This window comes from Corvus cornix, chromosome 3 (assembly GCF_000738735.6).
Source record: "Corvus cornix cornix isolate S_Up_H32 chromosome 3, ASM73873v5, whole genome shotgun sequence".
In the NCBI taxonomy this organism is placed as follows: Eukaryota; Metazoa; Chordata; class Aves; order Passeriformes; family Corvidae; genus Corvus; species Corvus cornix.
The window spans coordinates 7205754-7219191 of record NC_047056.1 but is presented as its reverse complement, the minus strand read 5'-3'; the positions used below and the strand labels follow the sequence as shown (position 1 = coordinate 7219191).

At 37.7% G+C, this 13438-nt stretch overlaps 1 protein-coding gene across 6 annotated transcripts in view; it reads right to left on the bottom strand.

Moving 5' to 3' along the window:
* MACROD2 (mono-ADP ribosylhydrolase 2) overlaps positions 1 to 13438 on the bottom strand; it is an 893899-nt gene that overhangs the window by 609598 nt on the left and 270863 nt on the right. For all 6 annotated transcript variants that reach the window (XM_039569266.1, XM_039569265.1, XM_039569264.1 and 3 more), the window contains one exon: positions 8106 to 8222. In XM_039569266.1, the coding sequence (XP_039425200.1) occupies positions 8106 to 8222 (117 nt within the window). The remainder of the gene's footprint in view (positions 1 to 8105; positions 8223 to 13438) is intronic.

Here is a 13438-nt window from a genome sequence, read left to right as displayed (position 1 = left end):
ATTAATCTGAGAACTATAAGAAATGAAAAAAACCCCCAAACCCTAGTGTATGTTCTTCAACTTGCGTGACAAGTCAAATGAAACTTTAAAAAAAAACAATCTGTGTGAAGGCAGAATTAAGAAAAGGGGGATGCTATCAGAAATCTCAAATAAAGCGGGAACTAATTTCTAGTGCTGAACAGCAACAACAACAAAAATCCACGTGAATTTCATCCCCATACCTGAAGGTAAAACATCCTGGATTGTGTTCACTTTTCACCAGCGGTGAAACAGCATCTTCAACATGTAAAATAATACCAACTTTATTTCTTTTTACTATCGGATTAATCAGTATTTAGATTCCTTCCTACAGCAATTAAAACCTTATTTACACCCCATAGTCTGTGCTGTTTTCTTCCTGAAGAGAAATGTTTCAAATGTTTGACCTTAGTTTTCACCAAAAAAACCCCTAAGTACATAGATCAAAACATTATTATGTGGAACAGCCTCCAAATTCCTCTGCTGGGTGAAACAAAGATCTTTTAAAAACCATTTTACATAACCTTCTCATCCTTTCTACTTAAGCCTGGTCTAAAGCAATCACATTACAGGTAAAGAAGTCCTCACAAAACAGTCCTGCTTTTTCATCTGTATAATTCCTTCAAAATATAATCAGAAAAAAGACCCCAAAATCAAATTAGCAGCTTTAAACCTCAACAGTGAGGTTTGTGGGTGAATGAAGAACTCCAAAAAAATCAAGAGTACCTTTCAGGTTCGTATTATTCTTTCTGCTTTATTTCAGAATAGTAGAAAGAAAATCCTTATTTATTACTTATGATCTGATGACTTCCATTTGCAAATAATTCCTCGTATTTTTGGCTGTGTAATGTGCAGATTCAGCACAAAAAGGAATCCTATTCTTTGCTTTCAAGACAGAAAATTAGGCTGTACTGTTTTTAAAACATTCAAGCTACAATCATATAATTATTATTAATCTGAAGAACTGATATGAAGGTAATGACCTCTGAGAGGCTCCAATTTTAAACCTTTTTGCTACCCTAGGGAGATGGAGGATCAGCAGTTAGTGTTCTAATTCAAGCTCCAAGCCTGTGCCAACACACTTTATAAGCTAAATCCAGGTTTGGGAGACAGGCTGCATATTTTTCAGAGACTTATCCAGCATAAATCACAAAGTGCCAACACACTATGAGGTTAATGTTGTGTTTTACTACAGTAAGCAATTTCTATCACCATTTAAAATGAGACAAGCAAAATTCAGGCAGACAAAATCTCATGCATCAAAGATTCATTTTCAAGTACTGAGCATTGGCTTTGGCTACTGAGGGAACTTATTAGAGTTCCACTGCACTTAAAGGAGTATGAATATCTCCATTCTAACCCATTCCAACCCCTTCTCCTTATCAGCTGACTGTAGTGATGAGAATTTTATTTTTCTGCCATGCATTAGACTTTTTCTTCTTTTTATTATTATTTGAATAAAAAGGACCAACTATATGCAAGTATAGGGGAAATTAAATATATTAGCCTTAAGGGGCACAACGCCCTGCTCCAGAGCCAACATACCTGAGGAATGACTCTATGCCACCAGTGTGGAAAGGCATATTCCAGCACAAATTATTTTGCACCTAATTAGGAGACATTTTAAATACCTTACACATGAATTAAGCATTAGGAAAGTGTTTACACCTTGTAACTCACTTTCTGTTCCATCAAGGGGGTTTCCAGACAATGCTAGATGCTGATGCCAAGTAACTGTGATAAACAGTGCGGGCTGCTGTCCCCAACACACCACCTTGCAAACGCAGTTCTGTGACTGCTTTCAGCAACACTGAGAATTAGACCTTTGCAGAAAATGCAGCTGTCCAGAATTACAGAAATAAGGCCAGGGAGGGAAATTGATGGCATCGGGTTTCTACCGCCTGCTATTACAGCATATTAACACACACGTTATATGCCAATGGTAGACGCAATTACTGAGCAAATGGCTCGGGGCTCCTCTAAAATTTCTCAGTGCCCACTTCTGTCCTGGAGTTCAGATTGTAACAAGGGATGCCCAGAAGAGAAGGATTTAGATTTAACAGTGAGGATCGATGGTAAAACATTTCCTTTAGCCACAACACATACATTTGTAACCAAACAATTAGATGTGAAACGACAGCTTCCAGCAGAGCATGCCATGAGTTAACCACAGCACGACTCTGCAGAGAACACTGACAAACACACGCTTGGGTCCATACACAAATTAAATTTTAAAGAATCTATCCATTAAAAAAATGTCTATGAGCTAGGCTCAAATCCAAGGACAAAGACCATATATTCTTGTGATGGACGATTCTTGCTGATTCATAACCTCTGGTAGCTACACCACTGGTCCCTTTTCTTCCCAAACTGATGACAGACCCTGCACAGACTTGGAAGAGAAGATGTTTGAACTTTTTTAGCTGAAGTTGATCAATGCATTCCCCATCACCCCCAGGAGTCCTAACTTCTCCCTTTTCTTATGTGTGTGGGGTGTGAGGATGTAGGTAAGGAAGAGACAAGTCATAAAGCTTTACAATAAAACCGTCTCTAAAATCTAAGGAGGTTTTAGGACCAAAGAAGTAATCATTAATATTTCCCTTCCAACACATTAACAGCATAGGCAATGCATGTGAGTGTTCATGGTGAATACAGCAGGTCATTAAGATGACTGGAGCCAATTAGATCAAATTAAAACACAATAAAGACATGACTGCACTTATTTTCAAAATGGTCATAAAGTACATAATAGGATCTTATAAAAAAACACCTTTGAAACCCAGAAACCACTCAGAAGAAAAACACATAAATATGTGGTAAGTGGTTTTGTTAACTATAAAGAAAGCCTTTCCCAAAAGAACCTGAAAAAGAAATATACCCCTCAAGAAAAACGGGTCTTGGACCTTTGATTAGTATTAACTTGCTTTGCTTAATTTTCAAATTGGTTTTAAATGTATAAGCAATGATAAAGATTTAAAGGGATGGCAAAGAGCTGCTGCAGCTCAGGGCTGGTTCAGGAAATCCTTGTGTTTTTCCAGCTACATTTTTTTTTTCCCAGGAGGTGTCATGCAGTTTGGGCACAAGGCTGACAATAACGTGAGGCTACTCAACTAAGATAAAGACTAGAAATACATCCTTCCTGGAAAACTGTCCCAACATTTATGAGTTTATATTCTATTAATGATTGTGTCACCTTAGGCTGTACCTTTTTAACTGAAATTTCATCAGACCTCAGCCAAGTATACATCAATTGTGGGAGAAAATCAAGGATCTTGACCAACTGAGTTAGTAGCCAAGTCAGTCTTCTCTAAGCAATCCTGTCTCATCCACATATTGTTCGCTTTTGTACCTCCCTTTCAGTTCCCAGAGTTACTCTTGCCAGAATAAACAGGGAGGTAGCAAACTGAACAACCATCAGAACCATGCAGAGGAAAGCAACTCTTCAACCCTCACATATGAGAAATTTAGGATCATTTGAAGCAAAACTTATGCATTATTTTATAAACAAGGTAATAAAAATAAGTAAACAAATTTCCTGGTGGAATCCTGGAAATCTGAAAAATATCCTTAAACATTATACCCGTTTTTCCAACTGGTCAGTTTTGTAATGCAGTAGAGTTTTGGAGTCCCATTTCTCCATATATCAACCTTTTAATTACAGCTCTGCAACTGATCTCCAAGAAAATGAGGAGAGATTTAAAAATCAGTACCCTTACAGCCTTACTTTAAAATAATACCCTGCAAATATTCATCTTTTAAAGACTGGAAATTATGTCTACATAGCAGAAGCACACTTCTTAATCTGTACTTTTTAATCTCCACTTTTTAATCTGATTAAACAAATTTAAAAGCTGATTCCTCCTACTGTGTTTAATACTAGCACTTCTCCTAACAGCTTATTTCACAGCAGGAACTGTCTCTGAGAGCACATTCACATTATTACTCTAGGCTGATCTTGGACCAGAAGACTTGCTATATATGCTATATATGCTATTTACTCAGGCACAGTGCTTAAAGTACTAAAAATGTCAAGCAAACAGAAAAATTTATTCTAAATATTATAGATTTATTATGAACATAAACCATTGTATTAGAAACTGCCTAGCAAGGTGTCTCCACCAAAAGTCCACCTTTCAGATTTACTGATAGCTGGTTCTATCCCATATTAGAGGCTGTAAGATTTTATTTTCCTAGGTTTAGGGGTTTTAGTATCAGACATTTTTCAGAAAAAGAAAGAAATTGTTACTAGACTTGGTAACAATAGAAAAAAAGTTCATTTGGGGGTCCTTTCCTGCCTAGGTCAGGGTACCACATACCTGTGCTGGTTTTCAATTGTTTTTAGGCCTGTTAAACACCAGGCAGAATGGGACTCTGCTTTCTAATGTGTCCTGACAGGGTCTTTTTTCATAGTGAACCTCTGCAAGCAGATAACAATCCACAAAGCTGTTATGGACACCTCGTTCCAGCCGTAAACACAATTTACATCCAGCCCATTTTCTGCCAGTAGAGCCAACTGAGACTATTAATCAAATGAGAAAGAAAACAAGCATTTGTAGAACTTTAAACAGATACCGTTCATCTGTTATTTAAAGCATGTCAGTATCAGAGTACTGCTCAATGTTTAAAGATCAGTTGTACAATATTTAGAATGAACTGTTCTTTAAAAGGAACAACAATATGAAGTACAGAAGTTAAATAATTGATGATTGGTCTGGGACCACATTAAAGGAAGCTATCTCAGAGCAAAAGGCACAGCCTTTTTCAGCCCTCCAGAGCACGATGGAAACTTGAGCATCTGCATAGGTGTTTGCTGAAAAACAACAATAGATGACATCAACCAAATTATGTATTCAGCAAATAACTTGGTTGGCATTTGGGGGGGCTTTGTGTAGGCTTTTGCAGCACAGGAGGCAGATGGTGATTACACTGATTTCTGTAAAACTGTACTGAATGTTACATTTAGTGGTAATTAGAAAACTCAATTTGACTTTTTCAAACAGAATACTTTTTGGTGTAAAAAAGTGTATATCTTGAGAAGTTCATAAAGAAGCATCTCCAGGCCACAGACATGTTAATCTTGGTGTGTTCACATTACTACAATAAAGAACTGAGGAAAATTATGAACTATTTTATGTATTTTCTCCCTGAGCATTTGCTGTTACTTGTGTATTTCACAAACTGATTTCTGACTCAGATGCTCCAAGAACAAATGACAGAAAGCCAGCCTATACCCTAAATCTTTGCATTTTTCAGTCAGATATTATTTTTCAATTTTCCCTCTATGAAGAAGTTATTTGTCAGACCTGTTCTTACTTAACCTAAGTAAATATAGCAAAGTACTCAATAAAAATACAATAGATGGAAAAGGAGATGGCCAGAGTGGTTTTTATCTACCAACTACTAGCTTCCTAACAGAGCATAACCTTCCCTTTAGTGCCAAACTTAATCCCAGCTTCCTCCAAGTCATTTATGAAACAAAGCAAAATATTAAACAAATTATCTTTGAATATTAAACCTTTTTTAATATGGAGTCATTGCTGAAGCCCAAGTCCTGCATCATACAGTACACACAGGCTGCTGCGTCCCAGAGCAGCTTTGCTGAATTCAGCAAATTGTTTCCAAGAAAAGCATCTCAGGATCAAGAACCTGAGATGGGAAAATCCCAGGGGTAGGAAATACAATTGTAACATGTTATAATTCTGCTAAATAACAAAAAAACCCCTACCCAAACACAACAATTCATCATGTTAAGGAATGCATTTTACATTAACTTTGTTTGTCCAACTACAGTCACAAGAAGAACAGAGACAACAGAATAAACACTTCACTTCTCAAAAAAAGTGTTACTTGATTATTGTAGTTGGTCTCCTATACACAAACAGATCAATGAAAAGCAAACTCCTTGTGAAAGTTGGAAGTTAGCAGTCAACCATAACCTTCAGCAAATTGCTGGCACACAGCCTTGCCTCGCAGCAGATCTGGATGGGAAAGTCTGGACCTCCTGTCACAGTGCTGCTTTCCTCACAGAAGTCAAATGCAAAATAGTTCCCACAGTTAAACTCTCATACTGTTAAGACAAAGGGACAGAGAATGACAAAAGATATCCAGTAGCTCTATAGCTCTCTAAAATATGAAACCAGTCTTGATTGCTTGATCACTTTCAGATGAATGGTTTAATAATTTAATGAGCCTATAACCTAAAGCTTGTAAAGGCAAAAGTAAAGAAAACAACAGTTGGTGAGAACACAAATAAATTTTAAGGAAAAAAGCTAAGAAATCAAGAGTTTTTAATTCTCAGCCTCTGCATGTAAATTGTATGTTTCTCTCCCTGTGCGTGTTGCTGTAAATGGCATCCTTCCCCCTCTCATGTTGATGCACGATCAAATACAAATAGACATGGCTTTGATGCAATTTCAATTTCTAAGAATACTGATTAAGAAGAATATTGACTTTTCCCCATGCCTGGTTACAGGTTTTATTTCCAACTTCAAGTGATAATGGGTTTTCTTGTTGTTTTATTTATAATTCCTACATGAAGAACAAAGACTTTACTACAGCCTTCAAACAGGATCCCGTTTTTCAAACCTAATTTAAGCAACCCCTTGAACTGCTGCAAGATTTAAAGGGAGGTCACACCTAAGGCATGACCCTTCCTCTTTCTAATCATACATCAGTTGCTTTGATACCTTGTATTTAATTTCTCCCTCTAAAATACATGGGAGGAATTATGCACCCACTGATGAGCAGCTTTTCTGTCCCTCCAGAGATATTTTCTGGTTAAAGGGGAAGAATTAAACATCAAACATCCCCAGCAGAATAAATTACAATGTGTTACCCAACAATCCCTTCCCTTTTATGGGAATCCGGTGAAGATTCGGGCCATGTACAAACCCATCCTAACTAACCACGTTGAATCTTCTTCAACAATTTCCCTGACCCCTAGTCAAATTAGCCTTTCACAAATGACCATTATCATGTGGTAAAACTGTGTATAAAATATAGCAAAGATTTCCCACACATGGAAATTACCACTGTCAAGGAAATAACTGGAAGCTCTCATCAACATTATCATCACAGAAAGCGCAAAAAACGACTGGGAAACCAGTTTTCTTAAAACAGTTTTCTTGTCTACCTAAGACACTACGGGCTACAGGAGCCTAGAGAGATACCTGCTACTGCAGCCAGCATTTGATTTTACATGACAGTTAAGAGAGATCTAATATTTTTGAATGAGCCATGTTCCTGCTGCAGCCTGCACATCCAAAAAAAAAGAAAAAAAAAGAGAGCTTGAATTCTAGTTATATGGAGTCTGCAATGCTTTCTTGCTATTTGTATCTTCATGTCTTAATATACTAGTCCGTAAGATCCTAATTTGCAAAGATTTCCTACTTTATATTCTCACATAATAGACTGGCCAACCAATGTGCTGTCAACATGTTAGTGTTCTCCAAGACAAACTCAACATCTACACAACACAGTCAAATAACCATTTTCCTATCTGAAAGAGGAGGAAAACTTTTGACAATTCCACTTTCAAAGTGCAAAAACATTCCAGCACTGGAGCAGCACTCCGTCAAAAGCTGAAGTGTGACAGATGCCTTTGCAGTAATTGCCAATCAGACACTACGTAGCAGCTAAAAACACAATACATCACTTTGATCTCCTGGGCCCTCAAAGTATTCACAATCAAGGAATCTGCATGAAGAACATCAAATATACAACATTTCCAAAAACTGTCTCCGCGGAACTTAAATATGATAATGTATATTTTGTTCATATTTCATAAAGCATTTCCAATCCTTTATTATGCATATGAAAGGACAGGTTTTAGCTTGCAAAAAATAAACATGAAAGATGCTTTATATTTTAGAGACATGCAAGTTTTCATCGGATAACATAGGTGAAATAATCGTTTAGAAAAGCCTGAATTGCTTTGAGGGGAAGACATTATTGCAGAACATGCTTAATTAAGTCCCACGGCTAATTTTGTAAAATGAATACCCTATTGAATTAGACTACAGGGAAATGAACCATGCACACCAGCAACACATGCTGGAAACAAAAACGCTGAGAAAGGCTTGACTTACATTTTGCAGGTAGGTCGTATCCACAGGTAATTTTGGCCTGTCCAGTCTCACAGCCACTCAGGTTGCGACACTCAGCAACTAAGCAGGGCCCGGCAGCTCGGTGTATGCAGCCATCCACTACAAAACAAACCCAGAACCTGAGATTTATTAAAAACCACTTTTTATGTTGCCTTCACTCATGGTCATAAACATTTACTGCCTATTTTTACACCCACAGCCCAGACCAACTGATCTGCAAGTTGATATCTAAATATACACAGTTCTTTCTTCTGACAGAATTACTGTGTTTTGCAAAAACAAAGTGTTTAGTCAACTTCTGCTAATTGAAAAGCAAACGTCTAGGAAAGGTAAAGCAGAATAAAAATTTCAGTATTAGGAAAGCATCTTATTGAAGGCTCTAAGAAATTCTCAATACACATTATGAAAACAAATTTGATCCCCATCTAAATGCCAAACTCTCTTTTATAACGTAACTCTGATACTTCCACAATTGTGCACGTCATTTAATGTCACCATGCTACTAATGCCTTATGTAAAAATTCCAAGAAATAATACTTACTGATTTGAAATATTAAAAATGCCTACTTTTGACCTTTTTTAATTTTTCCATTCTTTAAAATTTTGCATTATTCATGCAATATTTTGGAGTTAATTAAAAAATAATTACTAAAGGTTGCAATTGCAGCTAAGTGTGCAAGAAAATTAGTAGAGTGCATAGATCTTATTACCCTCAGGAGCCAGCAAAAGAATAAAACAAGGCTGCTGGCACAGCAGCAATTCTGCCCTCTCAACATGCAATCCAAGAAATCATCTACTGTAATTATAGCAAAAAGTTTGAGAAAAAGGATAGAAAATAGTAAAGGAAGTAGTGTATGCATGAACATACTAACTACAGTAAAGCCCTAATCCAGCAGCAGCTATGGAGTTCAACTAGAAAAAACAATCTTCACATAAACTACAATATCAACTCAAAAGGTAAAATAAGCTCCAGAATAAAGGCTAAACAAATACTTACAGAGATAAGAAAGGGTCTTTATGAACATCGTTTAAGATTTATTTCAGATTTTATTTCAGATTTAACTAGTTCAAAGTTAAAGCTGTGCCCTGCAGCATGTTTGAAGCAATTAAACCACAGCAGGTTTGGAAAGCCAAGGGGGGGATGCGTTTTCAAGAGATTCACATCACCTGGTCGCAGCAGGAGCTGCGTCGCTTTCTACAGGTTCACATTTGGGCAACCCATGGCACTCAGTGCTCCCACCGACCACGCAGTGCCCACTGCGATGCAGGGAGACTGGGAAACTCCCTCACCCCGAGATGGTCCTTGAAGCAACAGCGGAAACAAGGGCAGGCCTTTCTGTATTAAGGCCATTATTGGTTTCATAAGGTGTTAAGTATTTCCTGAAGTCATGCATCCCCAAGTGGGGAGGCAGATAACATCTTCAAACGGATGAAACCGTCTTCTGCTAAGTGCTAAAAACCTGATTGTCCTTTCTGAGGAGTTCTATATCAGAGTTCATATTCAGGTGACACAATAGAATTGGATAAGCAGTTCCTTGCAATACTCCATACCCATCCTGGACACATTTTCACTGATTTTCAAAATGGTTTTTTGTAGTACTTTATATTAGAAAAAGATAACTACAGAATCATGTGATACTGCACTTTCAATGAATTTTTCTAAACTTGTTTATTGAAAAGACCATGGATGGCAAGCCACCAGCTGTAAGCACATTGCACATTCTCTGTCCCAAAACAGAAAGGCTTCTTACTCTACCTCAGCTAACTTTTGTTTTTAACTTACCCAAAATCTCTGCTCAACAGAGTCCAAGATGCTAATGCAAGAATAATATTTTGTAACCTTGAGGGGAAAAAAGAATGTTTGAAATCCATCCTGTGCTCATAATATCCAATTTAATTGTTTTAATCTAATTACTGAATGCTTTTCCAAACCAAGCAGGTTAAGTAAACCAGTATGCGTTGGAACTTCAATTGTATTGTTATAAGCAGCACCACCACATCTTTACCAACCTTAGTACTTCCTGAGACACCAACATAAAAACAGCTCAGATGCTTAGGACTAGCACTTTCTCCATGATTCTTTACAGTGGAAGAAGTCCTCAGGAATACAGGACAAAGACTCAAGTCCATGCAAGGATTCGCTTGGTGGCTGACTAAACATTTCCACCCCTGAGATCCTTCCTGTCCCCACCAGCTTGGCATTCTCCTTTGAGCAGTGTATGTGCAATGCTCAGCTACTCTCTCAGCCAACTCAACTGCATAAACCGACCTCTTCTTCCTCAAACTCCATTCACTTTAGCACACGCCCAGCTCAGAGCACAGCCAAACAACAGGACCTGCAGAAGGAAACCATCACTGCTTCCAGGGAAGTGGAAGCACAGGTTTGCCACTTCTAAACCTGTGATGTATTAAAATACCCAATATCAGCACATCATGTGTCAGAGCAGCTGTGATCACATAGGAGGTGCCAGCTCCCCATCTATAACCCCCCTCACGTTGGAAGGGTGCTCTTAATGCAAATACAGCTATGACAAAGATGGTCTATCAGTAGTTTCCTGGAGCTGATTCCACACATGTCTGTGTCCAGCCTTTTTAAGCAAAGAAGCTCCAGAAAGATGAAAGAATAATTGAAAAAAATTGGATTCTTAACAGAGGAAAATCAATTCTATCACAACCAATCCTGACATATGACAAGGAAAATGGAAGACATCTGCCAAAAGTGAACAAGTAGATGTGCACACTTCCCTTATAAAGGTGGCACAAGAGAAAATGATTGAATACTCCAGACAGGCTTAGATGGAAGAATAGAAATTAGCATTTGATATACTTCAGTGACTGATGACATGGAAGAATGAAAGGAGGGGGGCGGAGGTGGAGAACACCACCAACAAAATCAAAACCCAAAACCCAAACACCAAACCACTCTCAACTTTCATAATAACCTTTTCTTCCTACCATACTTTATTATACATGAACAGAGCTGACCTGTGGTCTATGTATACATTTTTTATTTCATAACTCGATAACTCATGCTAGAAATATTCTATGTTTCCAATAATACATACACTTCAGAACGTAAGTTTGATAATTCTTAAAGCAAACCCCAAGCACTGGAATACATTACCAAATATGAGCACTCTGCGTAACACAAAGTAAAATAATTGCAAAGGTAGAGCAGATTAAAAAATCTGATTTTTTAGCCTCTGCTAAAACATGTCTTAGCCACATTAATTAAGGAAAAAAAGAAGCATGGAACAGGCATGTACAAAGTATTTACATGAGATACTCTGTTTTCTGGAAGTGTGCGCCAACTAGTAATGTCAGTGTACAGAGAGGCCAGCACTATTAACGGGGAAACTTAGTGGAAATTACAGATAATGACAACAACCTCAGGAGGGAAAAATGATGGTCAAAGACATTTTGTTATTCTGTAGTAACGAGGAAGAAATTTACACGATAATAATGGCATGCTGCCAAATTAATAGGAAAGTGAAGAACCCTTGATATATTGGTTTCAGATATTTCATCTGTATTTTCAGTTTTCAGTTTGCTATATACATGCTCAGCTGCATTATTCTAAACAGATCTGGAGCACATTAAACCATATCCCACTCTTCATTGTGGAACTGGCTGAAAACCCAGTCAAATCTGATTTGGCGGCACATGACAGTGATAAGGAATTGTGGTTTATCACTGCTTTCTACAACCAGTAAAAAATGTGATTTCCCTTTGAAGCCCTCTGCCTCACAGTGCATCTTTTTTCTACAGGCTACCTTCCTGTCCAGGTTTATGGAAATCTTTGGGTCATTTTCATACACAAGTGACCTGCCATTTAAGAGCTATGGGAAAGATGTGGGAAAATCCCACAGACAAAACTGTCAATCATAGCTGAAAGAAATCCCATCTCTGGTCTGCATGCTGACCAACTGGCAACGCCTGAGGGTACTGAAGAGAGGGCTTCTAACTATCTTATTAATACTGTGCTTTTTGAAATGAGTTTCAGGCTTATAAACCAAGCGATTTTGAAGGATTTTTGATAGCACTGAGTCCTGCCTGGGGCCACCAGTGAGGCAGCAAACACCCACGGGATGGTGGAAGAACACCCTCTTCTCTTCTGCCCGCATCCCAAAAAACTGGCCACCCCACAATCTACCTTAAGGTCCCATAAACGCTCTGAAGTAGCACGCAACACTTTGGCTTTTGAACGACTGCAAAGACTTAATGCAGGTTGACCTGTCTTTTGAAAAGCGATTCTGTTACCCAGTGCCATCATGTGTGGACAGCCCAGAAAAATTGGGTTTCTGTACTTATTGTTTCACTGTGCTTGGGTGGACAAGCAGATGGAAGGAGCTTATCGATTCTGAAGACCTGAAAACATGAACTATATTTTGAGGGCTGAAAAAAGGCTCAAGAAACTTCACATTCAATTCATTTCTATAGTTCAAGTTGCTCATGCTTGTGTAAAGCTATTAAAAGTAGTAGTCTGATTTTTTTTTTTCATGAAAAATAGTATTAGCAATTTCATTGCATGCTTCCATAAGTTTCAGGAGCCACTAGGGACAGCACTTTGTCCTCCCAACAATTCAGCAGCAGCCATTAATGAGGAAAAACTATTTTCAAAGCTACTGCAGTCAATGGCATTGGTTGCACAAAGAAGTCACCTGAAAATAATTGCTTAAAATACAGGAACAAAAGCAGGTATCAAAATAAAAATCCTACGCAAACGGACAGCATATTAATAACAACGTGTTAAACAAAAATATGTAATCTTTGGCACCATCTTTCTCCCTGTACACTGAAGGATGCTAACAGGTGAAATCCTTTCTTAATTAACTTATTGTAAAACAATTGCATTTGTTCTCCAGAACTAAAGGGTTAAAGTTATATAGTAAAAAAACCAGCTAATTATTTACTGGTGTACAATATAGAACAAACCTATTTCTTAGAGAAAATCTCTTAAAATTGCAAATGAAGCAAAAGCACAGGAAACACAGAATTAAGGGTATCATGGGATGCTGCTTAAAAAAAAAAAAAAAAACCTCAGCAAAACTACCCTTGCAGTGCAGATGGTAATAAAAAAGGGTAAGGTAATCAAACACCACAGCAAAAAAATACAAACTCCTCCAGGAATAATAAGGCCCAAATTTCTTCTGTGACCTTGTGTGCAAGTCTGAACAAAGTGAAGCTACGATGTAAAGAACATATGCAGATTTACTGTGTTACATTTTAAGAATTTATACAGTCTTTTTTCCTAGTTCTCTGGTGCTTTTCCAGATTTTCATTTCTCATTTTCAGTAGGAAATTCATGAGGTTTG